Source organism: Electrophorus electricus, chromosome 22 (genome assembly GCF_041902795.1).
Source record: "Electrophorus electricus isolate QZ-2024a chromosome 22, ASM4190279v1, whole genome shotgun sequence".
NCBI classification, from domain to species: domain Eukaryota; kingdom Metazoa; phylum Chordata; class Actinopteri; order Gymnotiformes; family Gymnotidae; genus Electrophorus; species Electrophorus electricus.
This window is the reverse complement of record NC_137518.1, coordinates 12,115,039-12,128,861: the sequence shown is the minus strand read 5'-3', so window position 1 is coordinate 12,128,861 and position 13,823 is coordinate 12,115,039. Positions and strand designations below refer to the sequence as shown.

At 49.5% G+C, this 13,823-nt stretch overlaps 2 protein-coding genes across 12 annotated transcripts in view; one reads left to right on the top strand and one right to left on the bottom strand.

Moving 5' to 3' along the window:
* The window catches only part of magi1b (membrane associated guanylate kinase, WW and PDZ domain containing 1b), a 74,719-nt gene extending 71,155 nt beyond the window's left edge, over nucleotides 1-3,564 (top strand). For 10 of the 11 annotated variants that reach the window (XM_081705841.1, XM_081705840.1, XM_035520375.2 and 7 more), the window contains one exon: nucleotides 1,702-3,564. In XM_081705841.1, the coding sequence (XP_081561967.1) occupies nucleotides 1,702-2,963 (1,262 nt within the window). In that variant the 3' untranslated portion in view covers nucleotides 2,964-3,564. Of the gene's footprint in view, nucleotides 1-426; nucleotides 507-1,701 lie in introns of all 11 variants that reach the window. The other variant, XM_035520374.2, reaches the window with a different exon arrangement.
* A 4,078-nt stretch (nucleotides 3,565-7,642) lies between these two features.
* Nucleotides 7,643-9,034, bottom strand: rhol (rhodopsin, like). The gene has a single exon (XM_027015471.3). The coding sequence runs from the start codon at nucleotides 8,994-8,996 to the stop codon at nucleotides 7,998-8,000; it is 999 nt and encodes a 332-aa protein (XP_026871272.2). The 5' UTR covers nucleotides 8,997-9,034; the 3' UTR covers nucleotides 7,643-7,997.
* Nucleotides 9,035-13,823: the final 4,789 nt, after the last annotated feature.

Here is a 13,823-nt window from a genome sequence, read left to right as displayed (position 1 = left end):
ATATTTTTGTACTATAATTTCATTCTTCTTCTTCCACATTCTGCTGGTTTCTGTTTGCAGTGTAAATTGCTTTATTCACTGTGATGTGTCTGTGTGTGTGTCTGTGTGTGTGTGTGTGTGTGTGTGTGTACGGCACTGGGGTCTGTGTGCTGCTGGGTACTCGTGTAGTGGTGCAGATCTGTCCCTTTAATGTTGATTTTCCACTCAAGGGTTGAGGGCATTTTATGGACAATTGCTGTCTTTGACTAATAGAACAAATAAACACCTTTTCCATTACAAAACCTCTCTCATGCCATCACTCTCTCAAGCCTGTTGGTTCAGGGATCTAAACGCTGTGCTTCTCTCTCTCTCCCGTGTTTTGTTTGGGTTTGCACTCCTCTGTGGTTCCGGTCTCTCCTCCCCTCCCCTCCCCCTCCCCTATCTCAGCGATGGTGTCTTCCCAAGCCTCAGCTGGCGGAAGAAGCGATAAGGCGGTGGAGCCTGGTTTCTACCAGAACCAGAACACGGTTTGTATCTGCCACGTGCCGTGCTGCGCCGTGCCGTCATGTCCCAGCCGGTCTCCATCGCCAGCGCCGCCTCCCGTTCTGTACGGGTGGGACCATTTACCCACAATGCATTGCTGCAGCCACTCCCGTCATTCCGTGGATTCATGGTACACATTCATGGAAAATACAGCAAAAGTCATCGTCCTTCACCACAGCGTTGCAGTCGTGTGCGTGTGTGTTGATAGTAGTTTGTGTTTATATGAAATGACTTGCACTTCCATTAACACATACATAGAGAAACAAATCTTTTCTGATCTTTGTGTGTTCTAAACACAATCTGGCATTTCTGGCCAGCAAAACATTAAAGGATCAATAAGTCATTTCTACCACCAAAAAGTAGCAAACAATATTCATGAAAGTGACTTTTTTTTTTTTTTTTTTTTCCCCCTGTAACGTGTGCCGCACGATACGAAGAATGAAATTGCTTTATAGGTCTCGAATGAACCAGTTTATGGTCCATAGAGCAGGTCCTGATCCTGAGGACAGAATCTCCCCAGTAACTTCCTGTAAATACGTTTAACAAAGCAAAGTTTATAAAAACCTGTTTGCTGAGCTTTACACGCGTACAAATATCTGCCAGTTTCCCCCAGACAGAAGTGTGTTCCTTCATTATATATCCTTCATTATATATGCTCCGTCAGCGAGAGCTGCTTAAAGGCTTATTTATTTTTAGCCTGCGGGTTTTCAGTCGAATTCATTTCCCAAATTCATTCAACTGTTTACCAGTCCTTCCATATTTTCTCCGACAGAATCCCCCACCACTCTCAAGAGATACTGCAGTTATTACTACTACTTCATATTTTCCCCTAAATTAGATTTTGGGCGAGACGGGCTTTAGCCGTTAGCATGCGCTAAAATGATTCATTAGGTTTTAGAGGCATGAACAATATCTCAGTATTGATGAACTAGAACCGGAAGACGTGCTACAACTGAAGAAAGAGCTGCTGCTCTGTGGATCCTTTTCATGTCAGGATCGAGCTTAGAATTAGTCCGTCCTCCAATACAGTAGCACACCGACCGAGCAGGGCTTAGAAAAGCTTAGTGTAACGTGGTTCTCACTCTAGACCTTGCTGTGCGTTTCCAGAGACACAAGCCGCAGTAAAACAAACTAGGGTTAGTGGTTTTTATTACCCATAATTCCTTGTGTATTTTCCAGACGGCAGCGACGACGTCAACGGGGCTCAAGCCGTTTCGAAAGTGAGCTCAGCGCCTCCCCGCGGCCGGTCCCGCCCGCCACTGGTCTCCAGCTCTCCACCTGACGTCCATAAATCATCTCGCCACGAGGACAACAGAAGGGCACGGGAGTCAGACCCTCACAATCCCGGCCGCCGCTCCGACCCCCATTCCAACCCCAGACACCGCTCCCCGGAGAGGAAGGGCAGGAACAAGCATCACAGCAGGGAAGGCGACGCGGACGCCAGGCCGGCCAGGAAGACGGGCGACGGACGGTCCGGCAGGGACGACTCGCACCATCCTCACCGCAGCCGACACCGTTCGCCGGAGAGGAGGCACCGGGCCCGGAGCGCCGAGAACACCCTGAACAGCCACTACGGGCATCGGAAGGGCCGATCTCCGGACCGTCGCCGCCATCGTCAGCGCCATTCCTCTCCGCACAGGCACCGGTCGCCGTACCGCTCGGGGCACCGGCACAGATCACCTCACCGCTCCCCACACCACCACGGATACCGGTCACCCCGGAGACGCCCCAACCCTTCCCCCTCCAGACCGCCCAATGGCAAGCTGCAGCCGGAGAAGGATGTGGTCCTGAAGGAGCCACCTCCACCCGAACCTCCGTCTCGGCTGGACAGGGAGCTGTCAGAGTTGGACCAGCTGAACCGGGAGAACTCCCCCCTGTTGGATGACACAGTAGACAGTGACAACTTCCTCCCGGGACAGTCCTACAACTGGTTAGACCATGACGACTTCCTGCCACGACAGCCCTATGAACGTTTAGACCGTGACATCCTCCCGCGACAGTCCTACGACCGGGTAAACCGTTTTGGCCGTGACGACGACCCACTCCGAGGGTCATACGATCGTCTGAACCGTGATGACACCTTGCCCAGAGAGTCATCCAACCGCTTCCGCGACCTCTCCTCTATGGAGCGGACGTATCGTGAAGAGAGCCTGCTCAGAAGGTCACTCCAGGACCAGAGTGTCCCACAGGTCAGGACCCCAGACTCGGTCGCGGCCTTCCGCAAGTACGGCTGTCCGTGGCCCGCAGACTACAGGACCAGGAGCCTGAGCCAAGACGTGCCCTTCGCCAGGGGCTCAGCAGATAAGGAGGTCTGGCAGGAGAATGACGCCAGAGACCAAGTAAGAGATTATTACTTGAGTCCATTCATGTGGTCCGAAAGCTGGCTTCCCGAGCCCTGGACGATGGCCTACCAAGAAAATTCCACAGATCTCAGTATCTGATCAAACTGGCCCAAAACATCCCAATCCGAGGAGCGTGCGGACATCCCCAGGATACTAAGCTACGGAGCTGACATCCCTGTGTTTTCCTAAACTGAGATTCCTTGACTTGTAACAGTGAAAGAATGGTTTTTATTGTATGTTCCAGGAGAAGTTTTTTTTTCCCTCTCATTTCTTTTTCTACAAATGAACAAACAGTTCTACTCCCATCAGATGTTGACAACTGTGTATAAAGAAAGCAATTATGTGCCTAATGGCACCATTCATGTCAGGTTTTTTCGTTTCTAAAAGGCAGCCTTTGAATCTGCTATCCATCCCCTTCTCCACGGTAGTATCTTCTGTTTCAGAGAGCACCTGTGCAGTGAGCTCTGTCTTCAGTACGCGCACGTTTGCATGTCTTCATACTTTAGTGTCTGTTTTTGGTTTTTTCCTCTCTCCCTTGGTGCCAGTGTTTTTGAAACGTTTGACCAGTGTATAGCACAAGTCTGCATTCATTTGTATATTTTTGACAGTTTGCAGTACATGTTTCAGAGGTAACGATTTTACAAGAATGGAGGGCAAATGAAGGTAAAATTATGATGTGAAAATAAAAGTAAAAAAAAATATAAATATATATATATATATATATATATATATATATATATATATATATATATACACACACACACGTTCTTTTGATTGTCTTAATTGGAAGGGTGCCCAGAGTGTCCGTCATGCATTGGTGTCTTGCGTGGATGGATAATGGGAAGAGAGGGAGATATAGACAGACAGACGACAGGTGCCGGGAGGGAGATGCATCCTTGAGCTTCAACAGGAAAGAGAAAGAGAAGCGACATATATTCAGACATGTGTGTGCGCGTGTGTGTGTGGGTGTGGGCGCGGGCGGGCCGTGGATGGTGTATTAGTGTACTGAAAGACGGAATTCTTCTGCAAGACTGCAAAACAGTTTCCGAGGAGGACAACTTTATCTTCTCTGTTCAGGTTCAGTGGTGGTAGAAGAGAGACCTTCAGTAGTCAAACCACGGAGCAGAAGCTCTTGCCAGTCTGGCCAGGTGCTCCCTCTGTCTGGGTTTATCTGGTGAATAGTAAGGAGAGATCTGTTCTCCAATACGGAGCGAGTGATGAGACGAGGAAAGGACAAAGAAAATGGATCTGCTGGGGTTTGCTGAATGTAAAGAATGTTGATTTCGGAGCAGTTTAGGCCTGATGAATAAGAAACAGGAGACTATTCCTGCATTATAACAGATGGGTAAAGGTATTTGGTCTCAGAGGAACTGCCCTCTCTGTGGAGTTGGTCATGAATGTGTGCAAGATGGACCAGATTACGACTCTGCAAAGCTTCAGAAATATGGTCTCTTAGTTGAGAGTGTTTTCTGTTTTCTCTGGAGGCGTCATTACGAACTTCGTTCTTGTTCTGCTTTAAGGATCGAGTTTCCTGCAGTTCTGACCATGGAACCTTGAGCAGGGGGCCACGGGGCCAGGGCCATTATGGATGAGCTTAGATCGGGTCTCGATTGATTCCTCGTTTCAGACTCATTTCAGTCCCCAGAAGGAGTGCCATTTTAAGGAGTGGTGATGATAGCAGTAGGAAATGCAGACCTGGTGTCCGCAGTATTCTCAGAAATGATCTAAGCGTGACTGTTTTACTCAGGATCGTAGCACCAAATTTTGGGTCCTTCACTTTGCTTGAGAAAAGGTCACTAATAGCTACTCAAACAGAAGCGTGGAAGTTGGAACACCTGCTGGCAACCTCCTTTGAGCTCACCGTGTCTCGTCTTCAGTTGAATCACAAACACAATAGTTGCTTTCTCTTTTTCCCGCTTGCTGACAGCGGAACCAACATCTTGGCAGTAGTTGCTACGTAGCAGCTGGCCTGAGGTGAACTTTGCTCGAATGTGATTGCAAAACCAGAAATGGCTGTTTTTAAAAACGCTTACCTGCAGCAGTGAGTCAAATCCAGAGCTGTTTTATCATCTTGTGCTTGTTACAAATGACTGCACATTTGGCTAATTAGCTAGATAGCTTGTGTTGCAGCATAAATCTCCCCTATGCGAGTAACTTTTTACGGGTTTAGGCCTAGCGTGTTTTAGCTGCTAACAGAGATCGTTGTGGCTCACCGTGTGATGCTGTTGTCATTCCACTGCGGTTCCAGTGGGTCTGTTTGCATAATGCTAATCAGGTCCTTACAGCATTAATTAAGTGTTTAGCAGAACTAGCTCTTTATTCAGGTGCGGGAATGATTGCCTTTCTGTCTCTCTTGGTTGTTTGGGAGGCATGTGTTTATTCTTCGAAGGAGAGCCGTCTCTGCAGGTAACAAACCACTCTGTGCACGAGTCCAACTGCAGAAAGTGCATTTCAGCGGACTTTAATAAACGAAAGAGCTCCGGGTTTTATTGTCTGATGGCCTACTGTAAATTAGCTGTCACGCACTTCTGCACGCGTCTTACTTAGACAAGTTAATAAAATCTGCGCTACAAAATGTTAAGTGTGAGCAGGATTGGAGTGTCAGGGGAAGGCTGACCTTGGTGCAGGTTCCTTCTGTTGTCGTTGGTGATGCGAAAGTGAATGAAAGAGGAGCGTATCCGTGCGTCTGTGTCGGGGTGGGAGCGGGGACAAGCCTCTCCTTAGTGTCGGAGCGTTCCCAAGCTGTCCTGCAAGATTCCTACTGTGCCTTAAGACTCTTTGACTGGTCTGTGCATCTATAGATTCAACTTGGATTGGTTCTTTTTTTAATTTCTGAACCCCGGTTCTCACAGCAGCGTATAGCGTCATTTATTTCAGTGAGAGCACAGCCGTGATCCCACAAAATGCCTTTGCCAGTTGGACAAGACCGATACCTAGTATAGACAACACAGCTGTGACTGACACCATATCATAAGCTAATGCACTAATACAGTTATAGGGACACAGATGTGCTAAAGCAGAATATTCCCACGAAATCTCATAAAAATCTCATAATCCCATAAAAAGCATGAGGACTGTAAAGACTATATGGTAGTGAAATTAGAGTATTTCATAGTTTAATGTGGCAGGGAGTACAGTAGTGTGCCTTCATGAGACAGGAATCCGAGGTTTGTCTCTCCTGGTGGTTATGTGCCATTAATTCAGTTAACAAATGATAACAGATGGTTCTGCCCACAGCCCTAAATACGCGCCCCTTAGTGTAATGCAATATACACTAAAAACATTGTCACATGCATACACTTATCAGACATTATGGAATTGGAGGAAGGACATCAAGTGGTATTTCTTACTGAGATTGGTTGGACCACGGCAGAAAGGATCTTGTGAAGTTTTCACCCTTCAGATTCTTTTTGAAGCGTGACCTGTGTGACTGAGCACCTCTTCATCTGCACTCTGTTGGGCACCCTGGTGCATCACACTGCCGTTAGACCGGTAGCCACAACAGACCGGTTTTCAGTCACCCACCTCCGTGACGGAGTCTAAACAACCCTCTGCTCATACAGAACACGTTTTAGTCCAGATCAGGACTGCGTTTGTTATGTGTAAAGGAGGATGACTACAGAGAGCAGCTCAGGATGAGCCTTCAGGGCGTACAGTATGTCTGGTAGGACGTACAGGACATCTGGTTTTTGTGATCTAGGCCAAGGGCTGCAAGCTTCCCTTGCACACTTGGAGATAATAGCACGAGCATAATGCACAGTTCACCTGTTCCAGTCCCCTAGTTCTCCAAAACTCCTTTTATACCTCATCCAGTGCTTTCAAGCAATCCAAGTGTCCCTCATCTGGTCCTCTCTCTAGAGTAAACGAACATTTGAAACCTGCAGACCTGCAGCGTTGCTATAGCAACTCGAACATCGTTTCACCTTACCACCAATATGCTTATTTGTTTCCATGACAAAATTATAACAAGCAGGAAATATCCAATATAGTACAATTATACTCAGTGATGGTATACTATAATTATACTCAGTAATATAGTATAATCACACTGAGTAATTCAGCTGATAATATAATAATAAAAAACCTACATTGCTGTACCAGAATTGTGCACGAGGACTATGGATTCGATTTAACGTATAACTGTAAATTCAGTAAGCTGCACCCAGAGGACTAATTCAGCGGGTTGTCACTCTTCCTGAACACCCAAAGCTCTCTGGATAGACTATAAATGTAACCCTATGTTTTCTCCTCTCACCTTATCATTTTGCTATAGGGGGAAAAATAGAATAATTTTTCTCCTGATGTGTACAAAAATGCATTTTTCTTAATGCTGTTTTCTCAAATCTGCCAAAGCACATCACCTGTTGAGTGTAAAATGGATGCACCTGCCTTATTTCAGAAGTGAAATGGGTTTTGTGCCTGAGACGGTTCAGCTTGCTTTCTCACTGACAAGTACCACCTCTCAAAAACACGTTTGTGCTGTAGAGAGCAGCGCAATTAAGCTGTAGCAGGCAGTCAATGAACTCGAATAAGAACACAGCGGATCGCGTGAAAAACAACTATGATGGTGATAGCTAAGCAGCGAGGCTTTTTCGTGACTCCTGCTGAAACACGGTGAAACGCGTACAGCGTTTTGAGTTCGTTATGGATGGTCGGCGTTCTCCTATTCAGATCCACGGATGGTATCTGATGGTACTCATTATCGTTATCTTCTAACACAGGATGACCCCGAGCACGCCGAGGGCAGCCACGGAAGACGGAAAACGGTGTAGACAGCATCACGGATGCTCAGCATCACTACTTACAATTTATTGCACATTTATAAGGATGGTTTTATTTTTTTAGTATCACATTAGCAATAATCAGGAATTAGACAATGAGTGAAAATGGTTGTGGTTCCAAAATCTTTCTTCTCACAATGAACGCGACATGTATAGCAAAACAAACATGACGAGGTAGAGGTACACAGCCTGGATGGTACCTCTATCCGAATATGAAACGAATGCAATCTCTCTCCTTGTTCGAGTGTAGGTAGCTTTGGATGAGTGTAACTCTCTCCTTGTTCGGGCGTAGGTAGCCATGCTCACGCCCCCGTGGTCTTTCGGCCCACCGTTCCCCTCGGACGCGGACAGCTCAGGGCCCCGCGGAGGCGGAGCCAACCTCGTCCTCCAGCTCCTTCCCCGTGCGAAGCTTGTGCACCGTGCGCCTCGCACACTTGCGGAAGCGCTTGCACATGCAGATGCAGATCAGGGGGCCCCAGAGCACGGAGCTCTTGGCCAGGAAGGCCGTGATCGTCAAGGCGACTGGGCTGAAGGCGTCGCCGTGGTGCGTGAAGACGTGCCAGGTCGTGGCAGCGTAGGGCGTCCAGCAGGCGAGGAAGACGGCAGTGAGGGTCAGGGCCGTGCGGGTGGTCTCTCCTTCCTCCTCCTCCTGCTGCGTTAACAGCACCAGCACTGACGGGACCGAGCAGACCGCGATGGCGCTCAGCGGAACGGCCAGGTGCAGGGTGAACAGGTACAGGACGTACGCCTCGTTCTCTAGCCCAGGCTTGTTGGTGTAGACGTCCACGCCGCATGAGCACTGGAGACCCTCCGGGATGTAGCGCGAGATCTCGAGCAGGGGCGGAAGCGCAGCTGAAAAGGCCATGAGCCAGGCCACGCCCACGCCGCCCACCGCCAGCCGCCGCCGGACCCTCCGCTTCACCGCCGGCCGGCGGGCAACCAGCGCCCGCTCACCGAGCAGGGCGGCCAGCGACCAGAGCGACACCTGCCCGCCCAGCGTGCAGTAGAAGCCCTCAAAGTTGCAGCCCGCCTGCCCCAGGTAGAGGTACCCACCAAAGGCAGAGAGGGCAGCGGCCGGGTAGCCGCACGTCGCCGCGGCGATGTTGGCCACGGCCAGGTTCAGCAGGATGTAGTTGACGGGCGTGCGGAGCTCCTCGTGCTCCACGGTGACGCGGAGCATCAGCAGGTTGCCGCACACGGCGGTGGCCGTTAGGAAGCAGGTGTAGGTGGCCAGGAGTCCGAACACCCAGGATTCCGCCAGGTAGTACTGCGTGTGCTCGTACGGGCTGCGCACCACACCCGACGCGTTGGACACAGGCACATAGAAGTCGGCACCCTCCGTACCGTTCATGGCTCGGGCTGTGTTCCGGTTCTTCTGTGGAATGGCTCACCAGGGAAATGGCATTGGCAGGACATGCGTACAGATTAGCGCTTATGAGATTGTGACCGGTCAGCAGAATATAATTTGGGTCACTTAAATGTTAATCTCCCAGCCCATGCACTCGTAGCAGTCCAGTCGCTGAGTCACATAGGAAAAACAAATCAGCTTTCAAGTCAGAGTGAATCTCAGAAAGCTTTACAGTCTTCAGACAGATCCCATCCAGGCGCACACACACTCCAGAGTGCATCTACAGCATCTATCTGATGATTTTTATCTATCTTGCTCAGGTGACAGTGTTGGAACTTGAACTGGCAACCTTCTGATTACTAGTCAAGTACCTTAACCACTGAAGTACTGGAATAGGTCCTTGTAGTTATTGCCCCTCTGGTGTAGGTAGTTCTAACTGATCAAATACACCCCTCTCTCACGTTCAGCTGCTCCTGAAGACCAGGTGTTGGGCTGGAGCTAACTGCTGTGGGACCGTTGCGTGCAGACACCTGTTTAACATTTACCTTCCATATGCCTCAGATTTCAAATGTAAGTATTATTTCACACCTGTAAGCAAACAGCATGGATGATTATGGGATCGGTTGTTATGGTTTCGGAGTTCCCACCTGAGAACGTACCCCTGCTTGACTCTGGCGTTTTGAAATTCCAAACTGGGGCTGGTTAAAGCTTCTGAAAACCCTGCCTGTCACACACATCTTAGACATTTAATGAGATCCTGTGACGTTCACGGTTCACTGTGGTTAAAACATTGCGTCACAGGTGCCATCTTGTGGTGAGTTTTTGCGGCTCCGTTTTACCAACCCAAAAAGATGGAATTCACACATCTTTGGTATTTTAAATGTCTGTATTTGTCACTGGCATCTAAAACCACCTCCAGACTACACAGTGGGGAAATAAGATGAATTTTGACGTTTCCACAAAGGCAGTTTCTGCACAATATATGACTTTTGCGTGAAGACTTTATACATTTTTAAAAATTGCTTTAACTGCTGATCAGCGGCCACAGAGTGCAGAGATAATCCTGACTGTAATCCTGCTGTCTTCTCTGGGTGCAGTCTGACAGAAGTTCAGTGTTTCAGACTGGTAGTTCGGTGCAAAGTCTTGAAGGCGCCCTCTGCTGTTTTCACACAGCATTACAAGTGGCTTCTGCAAACATCCCAGTCTCTTTCACGCGCCGCACGTGTGATGTCTTAATACGATTTTAACCTCCCTACTGACAACTGGGGTTTCATAAACATGCGCAGCTTGTCCGTTACTACTGAGGAGGTGTCCGCTGATCTTGTCTGCTTCTAGATCTTTCTGTAGCAGTGCAAACAGTCAGTAAGAGCAGCGAGGAGGGTTTGAAAGGTGGCGTCACCTGAACCTAAAGTCCTCTGAAGTGATGATGTACTTCCCTCATAGTTTTCTCACAGAAGACGCAGAGTTTTATGGTACTGTAATAGAGGAACTGGCACCAGGAACCGAACGGGCTTATTACAGCGATTGCGTTTATCTCCGTGCTCTCAGTCCAGACGAACAGAACTGGCTCGCACACCAGCACGGACTCCCATGTCTCTGCGTCCTTATCTGGGCAAGCATTGTTCACACACCACCAACTCCACCGTGAGTCAGAGGACGCCAAACCTCCCTTTTAATCGTTCAGAAAAAGACTGCGTTTAATCCGTTTGGGTGGGGGCCCGTTGCTGCTGAATCAAGGCCAAGGCTCCAACTGAAGTGGGACCTGGTGGGGGATAGAACTCTCACGCAGGTGCTACAGCTGAGAGCAGAGGTCAGCTTATGGTCTTGCTGCTTTTAGCTTTGTTGAGTTCTAACCTGTGTGTTAAAGTCGAATAAAAGGCTTTGTGGTGTGTGTGTGTGTGTGTGTGTGTGTGTTGGCTGTTTCACTCTCAGGCTTCTGTTTCTCAGACCTAAATAACCGCAGTGCTGAGCTGCAAAGTGGGATGAACTTCAGCAGTAACAGCAGTAAAGGTTTCAAACACACACACAGTTCAAAGGAATCGCCCCGTTAAATCCTTTTATAAGAACCCCTGCTGGACATTTCACAGCTGCACAATACAACATCACTAGTACTCGCTGAACTAGCTTGCCAAGCCCCTTTAACACTCCCAGCACCTCCCCAACACTTCCAGCACCTCCCCAACACTCTCAGCCAGCACCTCCCCAACACTCCCAACCCTCGGATGTTGTTTTCACCCGAGCGTTTGGCTCACCTACAGCACTCTGAACTTTTCCCCCGGTCTGGCTTGAGCCCGTGGGAATGCGCGAGCAGGAGTCTCCCTGTGTGCCCGCGGACAGATGGCACACCACTGCGCTCCTGGCAGGAATGGTGTGCACTGTTGAACTTCGGGCTTTTTTTTGAGTCTCTGACTTCTCTGAAATGCTTTCGACAAGGATTTCAGCACCCAGAAGGCCTTGCAGCAAGCCCAGTCTTCCCAATCACCTTCCAATCAGCTCTCTCCTCGAGCCCCTCCCCCGACAACTGCCCTGGTAACAAAGACTTCAGCGAAAAGCAGGAGCAATTGCTACACTGAGGTCTGTGTGCGTGTGCATGTTTAGGCGATGTGTGTTTTTGTTTTTTTACCTCAACCTGACCCTAGAATCATCTTAAATAGATTCTTGTCAGTGTCCTGTCAGTATCCTCACTCTGTCCTGAACCATGAAAGTCGCTGAAAAGCATCTCTCGGCGGAGTACCACACACAGGAAGTCCCACCGCAGCCGTAGACAACGGTGGTGTTGACCAGAGAACTGGCAGAAAGTCTGCTTGCCTCTCTCTCTCTGTGGTAGCACAATAGACACACTGCCAGGCTGTGAGCATAGCGTCTGTTTGCAGTCTGCACTGGTATGGTCTCTTAGTGCGGGTCTGGATCTGCCAACTACCTTCTGCTCAGCTCCTGTTGGAAAGAATCCCTTCATTCCTGTCATATCTGTGAGATTTACCCAGAATCCTCCACACTACACACTAACGTCAGTTTAAGGTAAGCTGCCTGGGCCCAGTGGTAAATTTCAACCATTAAGAACAAAGGAGATATTTTCTGCATGTTATGAAGCCAAACTAAGAATCGGAAAGTTCTGGCACGCTCAGATTGCAGCCTTCCTTGGCTAGTTTAGTCTGCGCTAGCCACGGCAGGCCTTAACTAACTGGACTGCTCTCTCTGGACTGTGCGGCTATCGGAAGCGGTTCCCGTCTCTCCCAGGAAATCGCCTGGATGATGACGGGCGCCTTCACGTGGGGGAGAATCGTTCCGCCAAAACCAAGACTGCTCCGTCAGCTCCTCGACATGTCACAGTACGGACGAGTAGAATCCTGAACGCTGCCCGTTATCCTAAAGCTCCTCGTTCTGTGTGATTAACGGCTGAAAGCGCAAACACGCATCCCACAGGTAGTGACGCTTATTTCCCAGGGATATCGAAGGGAACAAAGGTCAAACGTGAACAGTGTCTCAAATGTCAGGGCATCGCACGGGCTTACACTCCTCTGACCAGGGTCTGACCATCAATAAATCAATAGGAATTAAAAAGGTAGCGTACGTAGTAGCTCTGAGTTTGACCTTTTGGCCTCCCCCTGTTCTGTGACACGTCTCGGACACTGGGAGTTCACATCCCAGTTTCACTTCGCCTTCTCGCCTCTCTTCCTTCCACTAATTCATCTCTCTGCATCCTTGTAGTGCTCTCTGCAGCGTGAGAATGTGTGCCGGGGCCACGTCCTTACTGTAAGGAGGTGAGTAGCGCCGCCCTGGGTGTGTCCCCTGGCCAGGGGGTGGTGACTAACACAGCCTCCATCCCCCTGACAGGACTCACGCCGCCGTGGGTCTGTTCGCTGGCCAGGCTGTGACCGAGCAGAGCTGGGAATGGACCTATGAATGGGAGGCGTGAAGGGGAGGCGCTCACAGGACATCCGGACGGGAACGGACCTCATCTGGGCCAGGCTGGACAGGAAAACACGTACAGTAGCGAGACTCTGAGTGAGGGAGAGCAGGAAACAGAGAGTAATAATTAGTATGAGCAGGACATGAGCCAGCATGGTCCAGTTCTGTAGGAAAGGCGCTCTGAGCATGTTCAGTAGAGTTCTGGGACAAAGGCCGATACCGTCACCCCCTGGGACTGAACTGGTTCTGAGTACCTGCTGTGAGGGTAAAATGACACGGTTCACACAGTCAGACATAAATGCATAAATACAAGCTTCATCTTCTATACTGGCTATACGGTCCCCAGCGTTTAGTCTCCATGCAGTCCACTGATGTTTACACTGGATTGGGTGTGTTTGACTGTGCATTTGTTACTTTGTTATTTATACGTTTTTATTTTCTATGTTGCTTTTTACCCAAGATGTGAATGCTGACCGTGGGTCTGATCCTGAGTGTGACCCTGGGTCTGATCCTGGCTCCGGCCCCGAGTGTGACCCTGGGTCTGATCCTGGCTCCGGCCCTGAGTGTGACCCTGGGTCTGATCCTGGCTCCGGCCCTGAGTGTGACCCTGGGTCTGATCCTGGCTCCGGCCCTGAGTGTGACCCTGGGTCTGATCCTGGCTCCGGCCCTGAGTGTGACCCTCGGTCTGATCCTGGCTCCGGCCCTGAGTGTGACCCTGGGTCTGATCCTGGCTATGAAGTGCGCTGTGTCGCTTACGACTCAGTTCTGAGAACTAGAAGGTCCAAACGCATCGCACTGATGTCACACTGATGTTGCGTCTCTGCTGGCATGGGTGTGATCCACTGTTCTGGCTTCTCTGTTGGTTTGTCCCTTAAAATCTCAGTGGGATTCAACTGCAACACGTTTGCAGAAGGAGGAGAC

Bases quoted from the DNA above. Each gene is read 5' to 3' on its own strand.
- rhol (XM_027015471.3), bottom strand. From the start codon at position 8,996: ATGAACGGTACGGAGGGTGCCGACTTCTATGTGCCTGTGTCCAACGCG.